The 21,679-nt window shown below is 39.1% G+C and overlaps 2 protein-coding genes across 12 annotated transcripts in view; one reads left to right on the top strand and one right to left on the bottom strand.

The window, feature by feature from the left end:
* NFE2L3 (NFE2 like bZIP transcription factor 3) overlaps nt 1–8,265 on the top strand; it is a 35,077-nt gene extending 26,812 nt beyond the window's left edge. Inside the window, exons 3-4 of the mRNA XM_061414310.1 lie at nt 5,332–5,415; nt 6,046–8,265. Of these exons, the coding sequence (XP_061270294.1) occupies nt 5,332–5,415; nt 6,046–7,290 (1,329 nt within the window). The 3' untranslated portion in view covers nt 7,291–8,265. The remainder of the gene's footprint in view (nt 1–5,331; nt 5,416–6,045) is intronic.
* Nucleotides 8,266–11,214: 2,949 nt separating this feature from the next.
* Nucleotides 11,215–21,052, bottom strand: HNRNPA2B1 (heterogeneous nuclear ribonucleoprotein A2/B1). 11 transcript variants are annotated; one of them, XR_009735964.1, is made up of 13 exons: nt 20,769–21,052; nt 18,013–18,048; nt 17,805–17,915; nt 17,497–17,643; nt 17,070–17,280; nt 16,830–16,931; nt 16,674–16,754; nt 16,125–16,187; nt 14,866–14,985; nt 14,500–14,622; nt 13,821–13,903; nt 12,311–12,976; nt 11,215–11,765 (listed from the first exon to the last, which is right to left on the bottom strand). XR_009735964.1 is itself a non-coding variant. In XM_061414312.1 (12 exons), exons 1-11 carry the CDS (start codon nt 20,772–20,774, stop codon nt 13,842–13,844), a joined length of 1,062 nt encoding a protein of 353 aa, XP_061270296.1. In that variant the 5' UTR covers nt 20,775–21,051; the 3' UTR covers nt 11,215–11,765; nt 13,821–13,841. The 11 variants fall into 11 exon arrangements, 2 of the variants coding, with proteins under 2 accessions (XP_061270296.1, XP_061270297.1); XR_009735963.1 differs by having other exon boundaries at nt 12,311–12,446; nt 20,769–21,051; XR_009735962.1 differs by having other exon boundaries at nt 12,311–13,663; nt 20,769–21,038.
* Nucleotides 21,053–21,679: the final 627 nt, after the last annotated feature.

Genomic DNA, 21,679 nt, shown 5'->3' with positions numbered 1-21,679 from the left:
TTGGAAGGACTGATGCTGAAGCTCCAATACTTTGGCCACCTGATGCGAAGAACTGACTCATTGGAAAAAGACCCTGATGCTGGGAAAGAGTGAAGGCGGGGGGAGGAGACAACAGAGGATGAATTGGTTGGATGACATCATTGATTCAATGGATATGAGTTTGAGTAAACTCTGGGAGTTGGCGACGGGCTGGGAGGCGGTTGCAACGGGTCGGACACGACTGAGTGACTGAACACCACCACCACAAAATCAGTCCAGCTGATCTGAATCTTCAAAAAGGAAAACCCTTGAGTAAAAAGTTATGGGTGGGAGTTATACACAGCACAAGTCATGAATGTGAATTTACTAACATGTAAAGACACACCAGATACAGAATTCCTGGATGAGGCATAATGGATACTATCTTCAAATCAGGCACAAAAGCTGAAGATATCAGATGCCATGACGGAGGCTGGGGTTGAGTAGATCACAAGTCCATGCCTGTGGGTACCTGAGTTCCCCGCTTTAAAGCTCAATGTTTAAAGGCTCTTCTAGTTTAGGAAATGACAGCTAGGACACTTCTGGCCATGAGCTAGGAGGCAGAGCAAGGAAGCGGTCCATCCAACTTTTAGAAATCAGACCACCAAGTGTTGTGGATTCAGACTACCATCACAGTCAGGAATCCTGAGTCAAGAAAAGGTGTAGAAAGTGATAGAAAAACTGGTCCTTGAAGAGAAAAATATAAAACTGAGTTGGTAAACACTTTGTATGTGGCATTCCTATAGAAAACAGCTCTCAAATATGAACTTTTGCATTAAAAAGAAAAGACAATGATAGAATAAGAAAATTACTTTTTTTTTAAATTTTATTTTTAAACTTTACATAATTGTATTAGTTTTGCCAAATATCAAAATGAATCCACCACAGGTATACATGTGTTCCCCATCCTGAACCCTCCTCCCTCCTCCCTCCCCATACCATCCCTCTGGGTCGTCCCAGTGCACTAGCCCCAAGCATCCAGTATCGTGCATCGAACCTGGACTGGCATCTCGTTTCATACATATTTTTCATGTTTCAATGCCATTCTCCTAAATCATCCCACCCTCTCCCTCTCCCACAGAGTCCAAAAGACTGTTCTATACATCTGTGTCTCTCTTGCTATCTCGTACACAGGGTTATTTTACCATCTTTCTAAATTCCATATATATGCGTTAGTATACTATATTGGTGTTTTTCCTTCTGGCTTACTTCACTCTGTATAATAGGCTCCAGTTTCATCCACCTCATTAGAACTGATTCAAATGTATTCTTTTTAATGGCTGAGTAATACTCCATTGTGTATATGTACCACAGCTTTCTTTATCCATTCATCTGCTGATGGACATCTAGGTTGCTTCCATGTCCTGGCTATCATAAACAGTGCTGCAATGAACATTGGGGTACATGTGTCTCTTTCCCTTCTGGTTTCCTCAGTGTGTATGCCCAGCAGTGGGATTGCTGGATCATAAGGCAGTTCTATTTCCAGTTTTTTAAGGAATCTCCACAATGTTCTCCATAGTGGCTGTACTACTTTGCATTCCCACCAACAGTGGAAGAGGGTTCCCTTTTCTCCACACCCTCTCCAGCATTTATTATTTGTAGACTTTTGGATCGCAGCCATTCTGACTGGTGTGAAATGGTACCTCATAGTGGTTTTGAATTGCATTTCTCTGATAATGAGTGATGTTGAGCATCTTTTCATGTGTTGGTTAGCCATCTGTATGTCTTCTTTGGAGAAATGTCTATTTAGTTCTTTGGCCCATTTTTAAGTCCTAGGACAGACTGGGAAGTATGAAGCAGCAGTATTCAAAGTTTATGCCAAAATATTTCCAAAATTAAAATGATGTTATGACTCAGATTAAAGGGATACACAGAATCCCAAGCAGACTAAATAAAAAAAATTAAGTCCCAGATCTATCACAGTGAAATGACAGGGCAACAAAAACTAAGGAAATAAAACTACCCAAGGGGGGAAATGGGTGAATTTAACTCAGATGACCATTATATCTACTACTGTGGGCAAGAATACCTTCGAAGAAATGAGGTAGCCATCATAGTCAACAAGAGTATGAAATGCAGTACATGGATGCAAGCTCCAAAATGACAGAATGATCTCTGTTCATTTCCAACGCAAACCATTCAATATAACAGTGATCCAAGTCTATGCCCCAACCAGTAACGCTGAAGAAGCTGAAGTTGAATGGTTCTGTGAAGACCTACAAGACCTTCTAGAACTAACACCAAAAAGATGTCCTTTTCATTACCGGGGACTGGAATGCAAAAGTAGGAAGTCAGGAAACACCTGGAGTAGCAGGCAAATTTGGCCTTGGAATACAGAATGAAGCAGGGCAAACACTAATAGAGTTTTGCCAAGAGAATGCACTGGTCATAGCAAACACCCTCTTCCAACAACACAAGAGAAGACTCTACACGTGGACATCACCAGATGGCCAACACCGAAATCAAACTGATTATATTCTTTGCAGTCAAAGATGGAGAAGCTCTATACAGTAAGCAAAAACAAGACTGGGAGCTGACTGCGGCTCAGATCAAGGCTCCTTATTGCCAACTTCAGACTTAAATTGAAGAAAGTAAGGAAAACCACTAGACCATTCAGGTATGACCTAAATCAAATCCAATTATACAGTGGAAGTGACAAATAGATTCAAGGGATTAGATCTGATAAGAGTACCTGAAGAACTACGGATGGAGGTTCATGACATTGTGTAGGAGGCAGTGATCAAGACTATCCCCAAGAGAAGCAAAAAGGCAAAATGGTTGTCTGAGGAGGCCTTACAAATAGCTAAGAAGAGACGAGAAAGGCAAAGGATAAAAGGAAGGATATACCCATTTGAATGCAGAGTTGCAAAGAATAGCAAGGAGAGATTAAAAAACCTTCTGATCAATGCAAAGAAATAGAGGGAAACAATAGAATGGGAAAGACTAGATATCTCTTCAAGAAAATCAGATACCAAGGGAACATTTCATGCAAAGATGGGCTCGATAAAGGACAGAAATGGCATGGACCTAACAGAAGCAGAAGATATTAAGATGGCAATAATACACAGAAGAACCATACAAAAAAGACTGTCATGACCTAGATAACCATGATGGTGTTATCACTCATCTAAGGCCAGACATCCTGGAGTATAAAGTCAAGCAGACCTTAGGAAGCATCACTATGAACAAAGTTAGTGGAGGTGATGTAATTCCAGCTGAGCTATTTCAAACCCTAAAAGATGATGCCGTGAAAGTGCTGCCCTCAATATGCCAGCAAATTTGGAAACCTCAGCAGTGGCCACGGGACTGGAAAAGGTCAGTTTTCACGCCAATCCCAAAGAAAGGCAATGCCAAAGAATGCTCAAACTACCACACAATTGCACTCATCTCACACACTAGCAAAGTCATGCTCAAAATTCTCCAAGCCAGGCTTCAGCAATATGTGAACCATGAACTTCCAGATGTTCAAGCTGCTTTTAGAAAAAGCAGAGGAACCAGAGATCAAATTGCCTACATTCCTTAGGTCATCAAAAAAGCAAGAGAATTTCAGAAAAACATCTACTACTGCTTTATTGATTGCATCAAAGCCTTTAACTGTGTGGATCACAAGAAACTGTGGAAGATTCTGAAAGCAATGGGAATACCAGATCACCTGACCTGCCTCTTGAGAAATCTGTATGCAGGTCAGGAAGCAAGTTATTATTATTTTTTTAATTTTATTTTTAAACTTTACAATATTGTATTCATTTTGCCAAATATTGAAATGAATCCACCACAGGTATACCCGCGTTCCCCATCCTGAACCAGGAAGCAAGTTAGACTGGGACATGGAACAGCAGACTGGTTCCAAATAGGGAAAGGAGTACACCAAGGCTGTATATTGTCACCCTGTTTATTTAACTTATATGCAGAGTACATCATGAGAAACGCTGGGCTGGAAGAAACACAAGCTGGAATCAAGATTGCTGGGAGAAATATCAATAACCTCAGATACACAGATGACACCACCCTTATGGCAGAAAGGGAAGAGGAACTCAAAAGCCTCTTGATGAAAGTGGAGAGTGAAAAAGTTGGCTTAAAGCTCTACATTCAGAAAAGGAAGATCATGGCATCTGGTCCCATCACTTCATGGGAAATAGATGGGGGAACAGTGGAAACAGTGTCAAGACTTTATTTTGGGGGGCTCCAAAATCACTACAGATAGTGACCGCAGCCATGAAATTAAAAGATGCCTGCTGCTTGGAAAAAAGTTATGACCAACCTAGACAGCATATTAAAAAGCAGAGACATTACTTTGCCAACAAGGTGTCCGTCTAGTCAAAGCTATGATTTCTCCATGTCATGTATGGATCTGAGTTGGACTATGAGGAAGGCTGAGCGCCAAAGAATTGATGCTTTTGAACTGTGGTGTTGGAGAAGACTCCTATGAGTCCCTTGGACTGCAAGGAGATCCAATCAGTCCATCCTAAAGGAAATCAATCACGAATATTCATTGGAAGGACTGATGTTTAAGCTGAAGCTCCAATACTTTAGCTACCTGATGCGAAAAACTGACTCACTGGAAAAGACCCTGATGCTGGGAAAGATTGAAGGCAGAAGAGGATGACAAGAGGATGAGATGGCTGGATGGCCTCCCCGGCTCAATGGACATGATTTTGAGTAAACTCCAGGAGTTGGCGATGGGCTGGGAGGCCTGGTGTGCTGCAGTCCATGGGGTCACAAAGAGTTGGACACGACTCAACAATTGAACTGAAGGGGGTGGGGGAAGACTAGTTTACTATAGGTCTGTCATTTTATAACTAAATGCCACAAGACCGTGCTGAGGGAAAATATTAAGCCTGACCTAAGCATGAAGGCAAAATAGTTCCAAATTACAGAGACTAAAGAGTTCATTAAGCCACTCTAGAAAACTATGAAATCATTTCAACAAGAAACTTAAACCCTTTAGGAAGGCAGGAGATGAAGCAATAGCAAATAAAGAGGTTGATAAATCTTGGTAACTCTAAATACATGTTTGACTGAAAATTACAATATCCTCTCAATCAATCTGGAAGGTTGGCTGGGGAGGGACAAAATAATGTGGAACTAACAAGCCAAAAAAATTGATGGAAGATTATTAGGGCAGGAATGGAGGAAAAGTTGAGTTAAATGTTGAAAGCAGGATATTAAAATACTGAGTACTAAAAAAGGGAATATAAAAATTCTAAAATAAAGATAAAAAATTCAGCTTAGATATGACTTGGTTATCCTTTCTAGATTAAGTCTAAAAGTCCCAGGCAACCACTTTAACCTTTTAAATGACTTTTTCTACAGAGATATCAAAATGGAACAGATGCATTTTTCTCTCTGGAAGACTTATTTCAATTGCTTTCATCGCAGCCTGAAAATCTACTGGAGGTAATTAGAAACTTGGCTTTTATCCTAGCGGGAAAATATCTGCACTGACCTCTTTGTGAGTAAACGTTAACATTTTTACCTGGGATATACAGCTTTAATACGTAATGGTTCCTAGTGCACTACAACCCCGTGGGTTGTAACCAGGCTCCACTGTACATTGTTCCCCCCTTCCAAATAATCACAAAGGTATAATCGGATTCATAAAATCCATGTTGGATCAATAGACAGTACATACTTGACAAATTAAGGCACACCTTAGTCTTTCTGGTAGCACTGTACTTACATGACAGTCCACAGGGTGGATTTAGCTTAGCTTATAAACAGCTAGGATAAGTAATAAAAATAACAGGAAGATAATATTAGATGTAAGACCAGCTTTTATATTGACAATCTATTTAAAAATCAAATGTGATGTTCAAAGACAGTCTTTCCCCCACTATACCATAGTCTCATTTGAGCTCACATTGTGTAGTTGGTTGCCTACATTTAAGGGAAATTGTTCACAGCCAACAGCATATCCTTATTTGTATAGAGGCGTTAACAAAGAGAACTATAAGTACTGCTTTATGCATTAGAACTGGTGTTGAAATAGTTTTATGTATTTACAGCATTTTTCCTCTCCTTTTTCAGGGAGTCTCACTGGGAGATATTGCTCCTCTCCCCAGAAGTATCAATGATGGCATGAATTCCCCCACACATTATAATGTAAATTTTAGCGAAGCTGTAAGTCATGATGTAAGTCTCCACGAGGCCATGTTACGGTGTTCTGACAATACATTTAGAAGGGATCCAGTAGCAAGGACTTCACAGCCACAAGAACAAATTCTACAGTTAAGTTCTATTACCAATACTGAACAGACCCTTCCTGGAACTAATTTGACAGGATTTCTTCCATTTGTTCACAATCAGATGAGGAATCTAAGCCAAGACCATCTGTATGATCTTGATATAAACATACTTGATGAGACAAACTTAATGTCTTTGGCCACAGGTTTTGATCCCATGGAAGTTTCTTGGCTGCTTGAAGAACCAGGTTATGATTCTGGGCTTTCCTTAGACTCAAGTAACAATAGCACCTCTGTTATCAAGTCTAATTCTTCTCACTCTATATGTGAAGGTGCTACAGGTTCTAGCAGTGACCTTTCCCACCATGACCTAGAAGGGGCTGTAGGAGGATACTATCCAGAGCCCAGTAAGCTTTGTTACATGAATGACAAAAGTGATTCTCATTTTCACGGAGACCTTGTATTTCAACATGTATCACATAACCACACTTACCACTTAGAGCCAAGTGCACTAGAATCCACTTCAGAATCTTTCTCAATGCCTGGGAAGTCACAGAAAATAAGTAGATACCTGAATGACACAGACAGAAACTTAAGCCGTGATGAACGACGTGCTAAAGCTTTGCATATCCCTTTTTCTGTGGATGAAATTATCCGCATGCCTGTAGATTCTTTCAACAGCATGTTAAGCAGGCATTATCTAACAGATTTACAAGTGTCGCTCATCCGTGACATTAGACGAAGAGGGAAAAATAAAGTTGCTGCTCAGAACTGCCGAAAGCGTAAACTGGATGTAATTTTGAATCTGGAAGATGATGTATGTAGCTTGCAAGCAAAGAAGGAAACCCTTAAAAGAGAGCAATCCCAGTGTCACAAAGCTATAAACATAATGAAACAGAAACTGCACCACCTCTATCGTGATGTCTTTAGTAGGTTAAGAGATGATCAAGGTAGACCAGTCAGTCCAAACCAGTATGCTCTTCAGTGCACCCACGATGGAAGTGTTGTGATCGTACCCAAGGAATTAATGATTCCAGGCCAGAAAAAGGAAAACCAAAAGGGAAAACGAAAAAATGAGAGAAAAAATTGAAGATGGATTACACCAATACACGTAAAAGCAGTCAGAAACTGATAAAGGCTCACACATCTGCTTCCAAGTTTAGCTCATGTTAGCTTTTAAGTACTACAACTTCAAGCTTATGTGGACAAGTTTAGGCATCAGTATCAGACCTGGGGCAGAAGCCACAACTTCATGAAGTCGTAACAGTACATACAATGTGACATGAAAACAGCATTACTTTGGTAGCCATTTCTTAAGATGGTCTTTTAAAAAGCAAACACTGGATGAAATTATTTCAAAATGTTTTTTGACTTAAAATGCAATTTAACCTTAAGGTTTTTTCACTTAGCACTGAAGTCTGGTGTTTTTTCAAGAGCCTTTTTAATTTTTATGAATCCTTAACTTATATAGCTTTTTCTGTGGAAATAAACTTTATATTTGACTTTATAAAGTGCTCACTTTTGCCTTTTATAGATGCTAAGCAAATTTACCTTATAGTTCTCCTCCAAAACACCCACAAAAATACAGGTGAATATCCAGCAAATAGGACAGCAATAGTATTAAATTACAAATTGATCAGACTCTAGCCAAACTGAAGTCAGTATACTGAACTGACAATATTGGCCTCCCCCACCCCTCCAAAATTAACACATGACATGGAACAGACCAGGTTCTACTCTAGGATGCACCCCCCGCCAAATTATCCAGGAGCTTTCAAAATACTGTACATTAATGTCTGAGGACAAAGAGCCTCCCCCACATAACTACATGCATACGGGGAACTGGAACTCCCTGGCAGTAAAGCCAGCCTGTAGGGATTGGCTCCCTTATCTAGGAAATTGTCAAGTTCACACCAAAAAAAAAAAAAAAAAAAAACACCCCACCAAATTGCTTAAATGTGAAAACATTATGGATCATACAAGAACTCAAGACTTACACTAAGGGATAAATCAGTAAATGAGTAGACTGAACAAATAAAAGCAAAATGAAATGATTTTATAAAAACAAAGGAGACTTGAAAACTTGGTCATCTTAGAAATGACAGCACTCGAAAAGAGTTAACATGAGGACAGCTGTCCGAACTATCATGGTTTGAGAACAGTAGCACAAATGCCGTCCACTCTGACAGGGCTCCCTGAATGGTGCTAGTGGTAAAGAATTTCACCTGCCAATTCAAGAGATGCCAACTTTGATCCCTGGAACAAGTAGCTGCCCACTTCACTCAGGTCAGGCACAACTGAACTCCTACACACACAGTATCTGATTAGAAAAACCTAAGGTTAGATATTAGAATCTTCACTACCCAGTATCACAAGTCAGTTATTTTAGGTTACTGAAGTGTGGAGCAAGTTACAGAAAACTTCCATTTTAAACTGAACCTAAGAATCTGTTTCAAAGCAAAATGATTCCTGATCAAAGTTCAGCTCTTCTGACCAGTTCTGAACAATGCCCACTTCAGTGCTGACCCGCCTGCTTTTTGGAAGGCAACACAACTCATGTGTTCTGGCTTAAGAGGCACAAGTTATTTCAAGTTTGTAACAATGTCCACAAAACCAATTTACTTGTGAAAGTTTATGCAACTATCCTGGTTTGCTCAATTGAATGTCCTTTTCAGGCTCAGCATCTTCCCCAATCCCTGAAAATGTCAAAATCACAAAGAACTATAGAACATCAAACGAGGAAGAAAGGGGTACAATTTAAGAGCTGGAATTCAAAACATTCACAGTAAAATTTAAACATTGCAAGATGTATTTGGTGCATTGTCCCCAAAGATATATGAATGAAGCAATCACCAGCCAGTTCAATCTCACTTGCCATGGGCTTGTCTGGACAGTCACTTTGTACAAGACACACACTGGACTCTGGTGGTACAGTACTGAAGCTGCTTACTCCCCAGGGGTTAGCAGTCAAAGCGTCATCCCAGCATTTTAGTTGAAGTTCCCTACTTATCAATTCATACCCCGAGACTAATCAGACTGTTCTAGTTCCGAGATCATCTTGAGTTCACACATTGACCCAAACATTTCATTTTGAATTGCTTCCAACGTTAAAGTAGTCCCTTTTCCTTTCCTATAGGACATTGTTGGTCCTGAAATCATCCCTTTGTGATAAAATTACATTAGTTGAAAATCAGGTGAAATCTGGTTCAATCTTTTTTTCTTCCTATGAAAAGCTTACATCCCTTTTGGCACCTAACAGGCCATGATGAAATCCCCAGGTGAAATTAAACTACTGTATGTAATTCAAGCAATGCAGATGTTAAGTCAGTCTTCTCTTTTTGACCCCCTGGATTTGCTGGGATCCTATGGAATTCTCTGGGCAAGAATAGTGGGTAGCCATCCCCTTCTCTACCCAGGGATCAAACCCAAATTTCTTTGGAGGATTCTTTCCTGTCTGAGCCACCAGGCAGTTGAAACAATGGGTGCTCAACAAGATCTGGATATTTGGGGTCCATTTCAAGGCTGGCTCCAGCTCAGCACTGACCCTTAGGATACAGAAGCCATTGAAAGCCTAAATGCCAAAATTCCTACTCCAGAAAAAGTCATCCTATGGAATATGTATCAGTGTTTGACAATTTAAACATTTCACTTAAATGTTAAAATACCTTAGTCTCCCTTCACCCATCATCTTCAAAGATCTGAATGTTTATTACTTGCAGTAACAGCAGAGCAGCATTAAAATCGGGTACATACTACCTGAGAACATGTTTCAAATTTTGAAGACACATAAGTGAAACCAAGACCAAACTGTATACATGCACTTCAGGTATACTGAAATCAGTGATATTTTCTACCTCCTGCAAAGGCACCATATACCCCACACTTGAACAGTAACTGAATATAATTAAAAGAATTTGAGACCAACTTTAACTTGTACTCACACACTTACTTGGGATAGTGAAAACCAAAGAATATCCAGTTTCGAAACATTTCACCAGACACACACACACCAGGGGTGGGAGCAACCCCCCCAAGATGGCTCCCAGTAATGCGTGCTTTTTGTTTACCATGTGAGCAACTCCTCCCACCCCCCGACATGATCACAAGACAACTTTCAAACATGTGTTGCATTTTGTTAAGTCTGTTGCTTCACTACAGGTGAAGTAAAGAGCCAGCAGCTATCTTCAACTCGTATCATTAGGCCATTTTGGATTCAAATTTTCAAGCCCCAATTATGTTTTCAAGCTCAGGTTATACAACCCTGAGCTTCAGCTAGAACCACAGCTGTTTCCAAACACTTTATGTATAAATACAGTGAGGTGAATATATTTAACAGAACTCAGAACTCACTCCCCTCTTTCAGGAAACTTCCTTAAACCTCATTTCTAAAAGAAAATTAGCAGCTCGACACTTAGGACACACCAACATTCCACATCACCTATTTCAAAATGTTAGTTCATTTCAGCCTGTTCATTCATATTAAAATATCTTCCCCTATTTGTGCTGGTGTTAAGTGCTGGGTGTTCCAAGATCATCTTATACCAACTTGATTTATCTTCAAAGTTTAACTTCTTCGCAGAGCTGGACATTTTTAACATCTTATTTTTCCTAATAAATCCACAGCCAGATGTTAACAAGTTCATAGCTAATAATGGATGGATGTTAAACAAAGCTCATCTTCTGTTAGCCATCATTTTGACTTACCTGTGAGATACCTCATTAAGAACCAAAATAGTAAAAACGTCAACTTTACTTCGTCCCCTTTGGTTTTTCATTGTTTCAAGTTAACATCCAGGTATACCATCATGTTTAACCCTCAAGACAACCACGATACTAGTGTAATACAACAAAACAAACCTAATTCAGAGATTTTATGTCTCCATGCATTTGCACAGCCACCTCTTTTGGACCACTTTAGCTGGTTAAAATCTGTAATTATTTTAAAACCACCACCAGCAACGTTAAACATACAAGGCAAAGCCAGAAATCTATAGCATTATTCAAACGCTGAATATACAGTGTATAAAGAATGGCATTTTATTAGGGACAGCCAGTAATGTCCACAATGCTTTTCTCATTTGTCTATCAATATTGAAAGGAAAATGGCAATATGCACTTGCTTTGTGAAACTGCTTTAAAAATCTAGGGGATGGCAATCCTTTAGACAACTTAATGTTCATAGAACAAGATTCACATTTTATGTGTAAACATTACACCAAGTATTTGAATACAAAAGTATTTATTTTATAACTTTATATTTAAAATAGAATTTTAATCTGTCTACTCACAAAACCTAATTCAAAACATGATAACATTTATCTCTCTAGCTGACTTGATGTTTACTCTTTTACAAACAATACTCAATTTGTAATTGTTTTATATTAAGACCCTATAACTAAATGAAGTCTGTTTTATCAGAAAACATTTCCCTTTAATCTTAAAAGAGTGCTTTTTTAAAATGAAGGCACCAACAAGAACTACTTTCAGATGGTACAGAATTTCTTATTTCTTGAAGACTCTGTGGTTGACCACTTCTTCATTAGTTACCTGCAGCAAGACACCTTCCTGCCAAAGGAAAAAAAAAGTATCTGAAGAAGTTTATCATGTTTGTCCAAAGAACCTAAATAACTTCAGTGGTGGTCTTAGGATCAAAGAAGACTCAGGTGCATACAGTAGAATATGCCCTGATTATCACATTCCTGAAAAGGCAATAAAGCCAGGCAATCAATCTCTGATGACATCTAAGAAATGAAATTTCAGCAGCCAAGCTATCTCTCTCCTATAGGGTAGGGATTGGGAAAGAATTACTGCATTTAAACCCAAGTATTTAGAATTGGATATGTACAGATTTATAATGCAGACACTTTATTCATAAATACATATTATCTGAAAGTAGATCCAACCATCTTGCCCTACCTTTTCCTTAGCCTGATCCTGATATGCATGTAAAGCTAGAACAGTATCGAAATAAAAAAAAAAGTCTTTATTTTAAAAACAAACAAAAAAAAGCCCTAGTTCACTCAAAATGCTTGATCCAAGAAACGTGAATACAGAAGGGTGTTAACGATGGGAAATTTCATGATTTAACTTGCAGCCTAACTTTTACCTACCATTTTACTACCAACACCACTGAAGGAACCAAGAAAAGCTTTATTAATGATCACTTGGCTTGCCTCAGCTGTTGAAATGAAGCACTTTACAGTCTTTGTGGCAGCAGAATATACTTGTCCATGGTTCATATCAATGCTAAAATTCCAGCAGGGAAAAAAATGATATGTTAAGCACCTGAATCTTCATAGAGGGGGAGGGGGTGGGAAAGAAGGAAAAAAAAGGGGAAAAAAAAAACAACCAAAATAATATAAGTAAAATGACAGATTGGAAAACAGGGTTTATAAAATTATTCTCTTGAGTTTATAAAATTGTTAAACTCAATTTATAGCTATGTTATACTACATAAGAACCAACTATACTGAAAGACCATTGAAGAGTATTAGTTTATCTTTGGGGGAGGAAAATTAAGAAAGGAAAAGTAAATGAGATCTTACCTAAAGAAGTTTAACTGAAGCTTAGAACTATTTTGCTCTACACCCTCAGCTTTCGTTGGCATCCTTAAAAACTACTGTAGTTAAAGCTTTGTAGAAACAGCACAGTTTTTTAAGACTGGCTGACCTTAGTAGCCGTCAAAGAGTTCTCTTGTACTAGACCTGTATCCCTGAAGAGTACCTCGCTGGGGTTATTTTCCTTTCCTTGCATTGAAGCAGCAGCATCTAAAAGATCTAAAAAGGTGTTTCTCCTTGCAGAGATATCCCTTAAGTTATCTAGATAATTTAATCCTCATGAATTGCAGACAACACACTTACATCTGACCAGCATTTATCTTACACAAATATAACAACAGCTTTGCAATAGACCTTAATTATACTACCCACTCCTTAACTTATTTAAAATAAAAAGTCTATAATTACACAATTTCCTTTAGAATTATTTTATTAAATCATAAATGTACAACAGCTTCTTAACTCTACACACGCACTTAAATTTTTTTAAAGGAAAAACGTTATGTCTTATTACACCATGATCCTGGCTAATAGCTTTTCAAAACTTTGAGAAAAATCTTAAAAAAGGTTTCACATGTCACCTGAAACTTACAAATTTAACATTATCAAAGAAGGAATGCTTCTACACTCTTACAAAGACCACTAGAAAGAAACAACAATTAAAAAGCTAAGAAACTGTCTCAAAGGCATTTTTTTTACAATCCTTCCTCCACAGTAAGGTAATGTTATTAAATAATCCAATCCATTCACAAAATGGCTCTCTGCATCTGCTCTGGTGTCTTCTGCCATATCACTGCATATTTATGCATGACTGAGATAAGATTTTCCTTAACATTGTTATTTCGATAACCTGAAGCTGTTCTGTTACCTCTGGGCTCTCATCCTCTCCTATTTATACAGTGAAGCCTGTTTCAACAGAAGTAAAGAGTAAAAAAAAAATAGGTTATGAAATTATCCATCTAACCAGATTTTAAGGAAAGATAACATGATCCTAAAAAGCTTTTAACTCCTGGCAGCTAGGTCTCCCAAGACATTAACAATGTAAAACTTAAAAGCTACTTACCCATGGCAAATAGGAAGAAGCTCAGTATCTGCTTCTCCCTCCATAACCCCCACTTCCTCCACTGCCTCCTGGACCATAGTTTCCTAAAGTTAATGGAATAAGAGAAAACACACTTAATTTCCCAAATTATTTTATAACCAGTCTTTAAAACAAGCAGATCACAGACCATTAACTTGTTTCTAGTTAACCTCTTTACTCAAGAGACAAATTATCCAGATTCATAGATTATCACTGCTATTCTTTTAGAGGGCTCTTTCCCATAATCATACAAGTTAAGAGATTTTAAAGTATAACCAGCTTAAGAAAATGTAAGAAATCTATCTCAAGAATAACAATTTGAACTAAAAATTCAGATTTACTAAGCTAGCTTTCAAAGATACAAGTCATACAAAATTTATACCACTTGCAAAGTGCTCTCAGCAAATTTGGCTTTTTCTTAGTCAGCCAAAAGGAAAAATCCCACTGAAAACATGTAGTTCATTTATTTTACAGTACTAGATATCCCAACCTCTACAATTTCCCAAAGTGATGTTGCATTCTTAATTTCCCACAACTTTAATCTCCGCAACACTTTGTATTTGGTGGGACGTGTTACCCAAACATAAATAATGAGCAATTGTCATCTTCAAGTCATGAAAAGTTAGTAACATTTCATCACTAATCTGAAAAATCTAATTACCTCCACCATATGGTCCCCCCATGTTCCTGCTACCACCAAAATTTCCACTCTTCATTGGACCATAGTTAGAAGGTTGTTGGTTATAATTTCCAAAATCATTGTAATTCCCACTCCCGTAATTTCCTGTAAAAAAAATTTGGAAATTTTTGCACAATGAACCTCATACAATCAAGTATTAAACCGATGATACATGCTAGGTATTTTAGACAAATTTCCCACAAAAAAAAAGCAGAATGCAAAACACCTATCTACAGTTCTACATTTTTAAAGACAACTATTGACAACAATGAAATGAAAAATCTTACGTGTTAAATCCATTAATTCCAATCCAAATTCCCACATAAAGGTTGCAGGTGAATTTATTACCTCCTCCATAGTTGTCATAACCACCTCCGTAGCCCCCACCCTGGTTGCCATATCCAGGTCCTCCACCACCATATCCTCCTCTTCCTCCTCCATAACCAGGGCTACCTCCAAAATTGCCACCTATTATAAAATAAGCCTTTAAGTAATTAGTATTTTCAACGCCATTTGAACTGTCTTATTATATCCATTTCCAGCTTTCCAAAACTCAATTTTGTAAGATTCTTTCCATAACATCTTCTCTAATAGCCTCAAGGGCAGATTCTGAATATCCACCTTGGTGAACAGTTGCCAGTGAAGATGGCCTACCCACAAACCAACTGGGTAAAACCTTTATAAATATCTGTAATGCCACTGGTCTCCCCCAAAAACTAAATAAATATATTATGGATTCCCTTGATGGTATCTTGAAATAATTATATTTGTGTAAGTTTGTGGGGTAAGTTGGGGCAGACAAGACGTGTGGGCTAATGCGAATTACCTACCATTTCTCTTAAATAAAATGCCCACTATACCTTTTTCTTCAGTAGAAATGGGGGGAGGGGGGAAGAACCAGAAATTAGCAAACTCACACTGACTTAAAACTTCAATCGGTAGTTTCAGATTGCTTGCAGTTAACTGTAAAAACTCATCTTTCTCATAAAACCAAATCAATATTTGGATTTCAAAGCAAAGCTGGAAATAGTGACATGTAGGAGCGTAACTTAAATCATGCCTCATCAGTGCAAAACCAGAATGAGGTCTATCCTGAGCTCAGTTTCAAACCTCTTCTTTCGACATTTGTCATTAAGTACCTATCTTTTCTGTACTTCAATAAAAGACATGAACTAAAACTTAACAGTGGCTTAAAACCTTAGCTAGACACAGAAGCAGCACACTAGGTATGTTCTGGAAAAATTCTCTTGGGGACTTTTGGGACATTGTCCTGGTAGATTCATCTTGGTAAGAGATGAGACAACACAGTGCTCCTACAAACACTCCCCTGTCATAATGTTCATCTTGCCAATAACCACTTTTTAATACTTTTAAGGAAAACACTATACAAAATATCACTATCTCCAATTCTTTTGCTTGAGAAACAATTGGGCATCTTTTAAATTCTTATTTAAAATCTATCCAATTAATGTTGCAAAAGTATAACACCACCTCCAAGTAATTTTTTTTGGTAATTTTCAACAGCTAAGATGAAAATTTAGAAGAGACATTTCATGTTTATGCTTAAGATTTTAGACAGGTATTATCAAAAAGTAGAAAAAACTGACCTCCAGGTCCTCCTCCATACCCATTATAGCCATCCCCAAATCCACGGCCACTTCCATATCCATCTGTTAAGGGCAGAAGAAAAGGAGGATTATTTCATTCTGGTTTATGTCACTCAATTTTTTAGCTTCTACTTCCTCCAGGTTGTCCACTTTTAAAAAGCAGTTAACAATGGACAGTGGCAGTTTTTCTACTTACTACATAGTTAACTGAGATTAACCCATACATAAAGCCTAAAACAAAGAAACTTTTAGATCTCTTCAAACCTCACTATTCATAAAATGTCTCCTAAATTTAAAATGGCTACAATGTCCTTTTAACTCTTCCAGAAAGTGAAGACCATGAAACAATCTCTGCCATTATCTGTCCATGATTAGAGGTACACAAATCTGATTTTAAATGTTACCTCTTGCCAACCAAATTAGAATATCCCATTAGGACAGATCTCACTTTAAGTCTTACAGATAACAAAGTAGGTTGGACTTCCCTGATTCCAATCAAAACTGTTTTTCAAGCACATTCACCCTCCTAAGCTTAGAAGGTGGACTTACCAGATCCTCCTCTAAAGTTACTTCCTGGTCCTGGTCCAAAATTTCCACCGCCACCACGAGAATCTCCAAAACCAAAGTTGCCTACAATAAACACCCTGGTTAGTAATGAATATTTATACAAATAAATCCTAAGAAAAATATGGAATTAAAAGTTACCTCCTCTTCCACTTCTAGAACTTTGGACTTCCTGCATTTCTTGTCTAGACAAAGCCTTTCTTACTTCTGCATTATGACCATTGATAGTATGGTATTTTTGCACTGGAATGAAAAGTTCAGAGTCCATTAAGTCAGCATCCTGTAATAGCTAAGTTTCAAGCTCACTTTTTAACAAAGTTGTAGGTGTCAATATACCCAAAATGTTCAAGAACTACAATCCTAGCACTTATAAACACTTACACACAATCTTATCCACAGGATCATGGTCATCAAAAGTAACAAATCCAAAGCCTCTTTTCTTTCCAGACTGCCTGTCAGTAATAATCTCAATGGTATCAATTTTTCCATATTCCTCAAAGTAATCTCTAAGATGATGTTCCTCAGTATCTTCCTTAATTCCACCAACAAACAGCTTCTTCACAGTTACATGAGCCCCCGGCTTTCCAGATTCCTGAAATAAGAGGAAAAAAGTCATCCTGACAGAAGAAACCACAAACAGGAGTAAGAGCACACTATCTGGGTAATAAGCATGGCTTCTATCTTATGGCCAAATACTAAGTAAGGCACCTTTATGATAAAGAACCTTGTTCTTTGAAAAGCCACTAACTGTGAAACAGAATTTAGGCCCAAATTGTTTACTGAACAAACAAGTTGCCTATTTGCTCACCTCTCTTGCAACAGCACGTTTTGGCTCAACCACTCTCCCATCAATTGAATGAGGTCTTGCAGCCATGGCAGCATCAACTTCAGCCATGGAAGAAAAAGTCACAAAACCAAATCCTCTTGATCTTTTGCTTGCAGGATCCCTCATTACCTTGAAATACAAAGCAGTGATGTTACCATTTGTTATTACTTACAGCATTTAAAAATAATCAACATAAATTTAAGTGAGTTTCTCTAAGTCACTTAACATCTTTCAGAAAAATCCAACAGTTGAAAGATTAGTACCCCTAAGCACTTCCACAATTAACGTACCACACAATCTGTAAGTTTTCCCCATTGCTCGTAGTAGTTCCTCAAACTTTCTTCTGTAGTTTCAAAGCTCAAGCCACCAATAAAGAGTTTACGGAATTGTTCCTTTTCTCTCTGCAAAGGAAAACAGCATTTCAATTTTTATTTACATTTTCTTTTTGTATGCTGGAAATAAAATTCTTAAATATGAGGTGACCTGCTGGCAGAGTACCTTTTTCCTCTCCAAAGGAACAGTTTCTAAAGTTTTCTGGGGGGAAAAAAAAAACTTACATCAAATTTAAACCATATGTTAAACTGCATATTAGTTGTGTTACACCAAAAAAAAAAAAAAAATTGCCTCAACCAAACTACACGTTTCAAAACCATTATGCTTGATATAAATTTACTTGACATTAAATGAGTTTAAACAAATATAGCATCACTTAGTTTTAAAAAAAATCTGAAGAAAGAAGAGCAAATCTATTCCCTGGTGACTGTAAAGAGTCTTATCAACATCTGCATTCGATCCTATAACTCAGAACAGAGAAGTTCACTTTTACATATTCAAATACAAATTCTTAAAATATAACAACTTTTGCTTTATAACCCACAGTTCCCATTTATTTCTGGATTTAGCATTTAAAAAATGAGTTTCCCGTCATTGCTCCCTCTGGTGGTGACTATAATGTAACTCAATTTTCAAAACCCTGGAAAACTTAGTATTGACTTTCTTTCTCATATACCAACTCTCCAGAGAAAATCTTAAATGTTCAATATATGTGGCAAAATAGCCTCAAAATTTATGTTTTCTGACCAAGGTAAAATGACTTTTATGATTAACGGTGTCTAAAGCACATACTTTAACATAGCTGGTTTTGTTGACGGCACAATCAACTATTACTGAACCAAAAGACAAATACAGTAAAAGACACTAATCACTTTTTTCAAAAACCATAAAAATATTTAAATGACCACTGTGACTATCCCCTCTAGTTACAAAATATCACTACTACGATTTACACTTCACCATGTAGAACTCAGTGGTCTTCTGGCAAATTACACAGCATAAAACAACTTTCACGTGAAAAGAGAGCCTGAGGTGAAATCTCAATCCTTACAAACCAGCACGCATATAAGCTACATTAATAGCTCTGTATTTTGCGCTATCAGTTAAGGAAACCTGGACCACTGTATTTGGTTTTCAGTTGACTAGGTTAAATAACATAGAAACACAGAAAATTAGCCACCAAGTGCATGTAGTTAAATTTATTAAATAGAACTACAACACTCAACCCATAGTTCCATGAAGTTTCTCTCCATGCATGATATTATCCCAACAGTTCAGAAAACAGTGATAATTCAGAGATTTCTTTGCCTGTATAGCTACTTTTAAGACTCTGACATTTTTGAAAAGACAAATAAATTCTCAAAGTAGCTTATGAAACACTTAAAAGATCTATTAAAACGGTAACTTGGCATACTGGTATTTGTACACTCAAGCATATTTTATTTATTCCAAATACTTGTCAGTTAACTGGCCTTTTAAAACCCAAATAGAGAGACTAAAATACATCTACAACATTACAAATCACTAACAAAAGGCAAAAACTCATTACTTACCTCATTTTCCAAACTTACCCGCTGTCCACTATCGATTACAAACAAAGTTATTTTATAAGCGTGCTTAGGGTCAATGAAAATACCCAGGCAGACCCCCTTCGCTTGAGACCTTATGCTTATCAATGTAATCATCAACCATGATTGCAAACATAAACGAGAAAAGCAAGTGACAAAGTTCAAAAACATAGTGGCTCAGCCTAATAAAAGTTTTGTATACAGCAGAACACGCATTGAGGGACCGAGCCATGTTTTAATTAGAGTACAACTAAACTCATAATTTCAAGTTTATCACTAAAAAAACACCCGTAGTTTTACCCAGTAAAGACTAAATTCCCCGATAAAAATACTACTTAAAATACAAACAAATTATACGATTAAAAAAGAATCCGTCAGGAAAATAAAGGATTCTGTACCGAACACCGCCCACCCCCAAAGACCACCTTCCCCACGGCCTCCCGCAAAAACGATAATCTTCTCTAAAATTTTCATCTTATTTTCCTACGATTCAACTGCCTTTTCAATCACCGGAAACGCAGGTAAAACTGTTACTCAAACAAGGACTGAAAAACAAAATGTGAGGTCTTTATACCATGGCTCGCGTGAAACCGGGCCCAACACCCTAGAGGGTTTCACCTCCTAGGCCGAGCGAAACCGCCCAGGAGAACGCCGCCCCTCCCCCCGCCCTTCGGTGCGGCTCCTGAACGCAATGGCGCCATTTCATCGAGGGGAAGGGAGCGAGCCTCTAATGAGGTGCGCAGGACTTTAAAGCGCCAAGCTCCGTAAACACTCGGAATCCACCTCAAAATAGCATGAAAACAGTCCGAAAAGAGAAATAAATAGTTACCCACTTCTAGTCCTTACTGAAAAAGTCAAGCTAGTCAAATTTAGAGAGTTAAAAAGAAATCGCTGCGAGGAAGGAGAGAAATGAAAATGGCGGCCGCCAAATCCGGTTCCCGGGAGGGGGGAGGGGAAGCTCCGCAGCCCGGTTCGCTAGGACCCAAAACCCGCCAAAACGCTCCAACGCGGGGACGCCGGGACCCCCAAACCACCCTTCCTTAAAAACGATGTAGGAATTCCTGCCTCCGCGCCCCACTTTCAGTAAAGAGGGGCTGCGTCCGCCATGTGGAAGCTCCCCATCCCCCACCCACAGCAAAGGGAAATGGCGCCGTGAGGCTGAGGGTGGGGAAGGTGCTGTACAATTAGGCCTCTGCTAACGACCCCTCTCCAAAAATACCCTGAGACCAACCGCTTATGAAGTGGCCCAATTTCGCTGCCGCTCTCCCACGGAGGCGGATGGCCGACTTCCAATAAGGCGCCAACGGCCTCGCCATGCCCTTTCCAACAACTCATTGATTTCAAACCCGTTACCTCCATCGCGGACTCAGTCGCTTCAGCCCGATTTCCCGCAGCCGAGCGAGATGAGAGAGATCTCCGCGGACGAACACGAACCGGACTCGTCCTGGCGCTGTAGTGAGAACTGCCGCTGCTCAAGAAACAACACCGCTGGAGCACCTCCACTCCAGACCCGGCGCTGCTGCTACTGCCGCTAGAGCCGCTGCCGCCGCTTTTCTAGAACCTTCCCCCCGACTAACGCGTCTTCCCCTACGTCAGGCCGTTGCGTAAACGTCCTAACCGCCGCCAATGGCGGGAACGCTCTACGACCTCCTAGCGCCAAGTACGTGCCCCTCCCCTTTTAAGGCCAGCACTGGTGCTGGACGTCAGTTGCGTAAAAGGGCTCTGTAAATTGCGGAAGGCTCGAGTCCTGCGTATTTCTGTCTCTCGGAATTGGGGCCTGCCCCCGCAGGGCAGGTGAGAAACGGTCGCGCAGTTTGAAATTAACGCTGTTGGGAGGAGCTTAATCCTCAACCCAAAGGTCCAGCCCCCTCAACCCAGGAGGTGGTCCTTACAACAACGCTTCGAAAGCTTTTCCCCGGCCTCCAGTTTTAAAAAAATCTTTGTAGCCTCTTCCACTGTGTTTTCCCTCCCCCACCTTCTCCTATCCTACCCCGTCTGCGCGGAGAACCGACTGGCCCCTTCCGGAAATACCCGAAGCGACTTCTAGTCAACGAATTACACTTAACGATCCACCACCCTAACCCTGGCCAATGTTTTTGGGGTCCACATTTCAGGTAGTCGAAAGTGGTGCTCGTTCTTAGTTCCCGATTCCTCCCACCCACCCCCAGCTTTTGGAGGCACCCAACCCCAGGGGCGAGGAAGTGGGCGGAGTCCTGTTTTGGCGCCAGTCGCTAAGGCGGCAGCAAAGCAGGAAACACCCCCGC

The sequence above is a fragment of the Bos javanicus genome, chromosome 4, assembly GCF_032452875.1.
Source record: "Bos javanicus breed banteng chromosome 4, ARS-OSU_banteng_1.0, whole genome shotgun sequence".
Classification (NCBI taxonomy): domain Eukaryota; kingdom Metazoa; phylum Chordata; class Mammalia; order Artiodactyla; family Bovidae; genus Bos; species Bos javanicus.
This window is presented reverse-complemented; position numbering and strand designations above follow the sequence as displayed.

Coding starts and splice junctions, on each gene's coding strand:
- HNRNPA2B1 (XM_061414312.1), bottom strand. Junction 16,188..16,673: donor TAACTTTAGAGGAGGATCTG/GTAAGTCCACCT, acceptor TGCCCTTAACAG/ATGGATATGGAAGTGGCCGT. Junction 13,904..14,499: donor GGGGGGACCATATGGTGGAG/GTAATTAGATTT, acceptor CATTAACTTTAG/GAAACTATGGTCCAGGAGGC.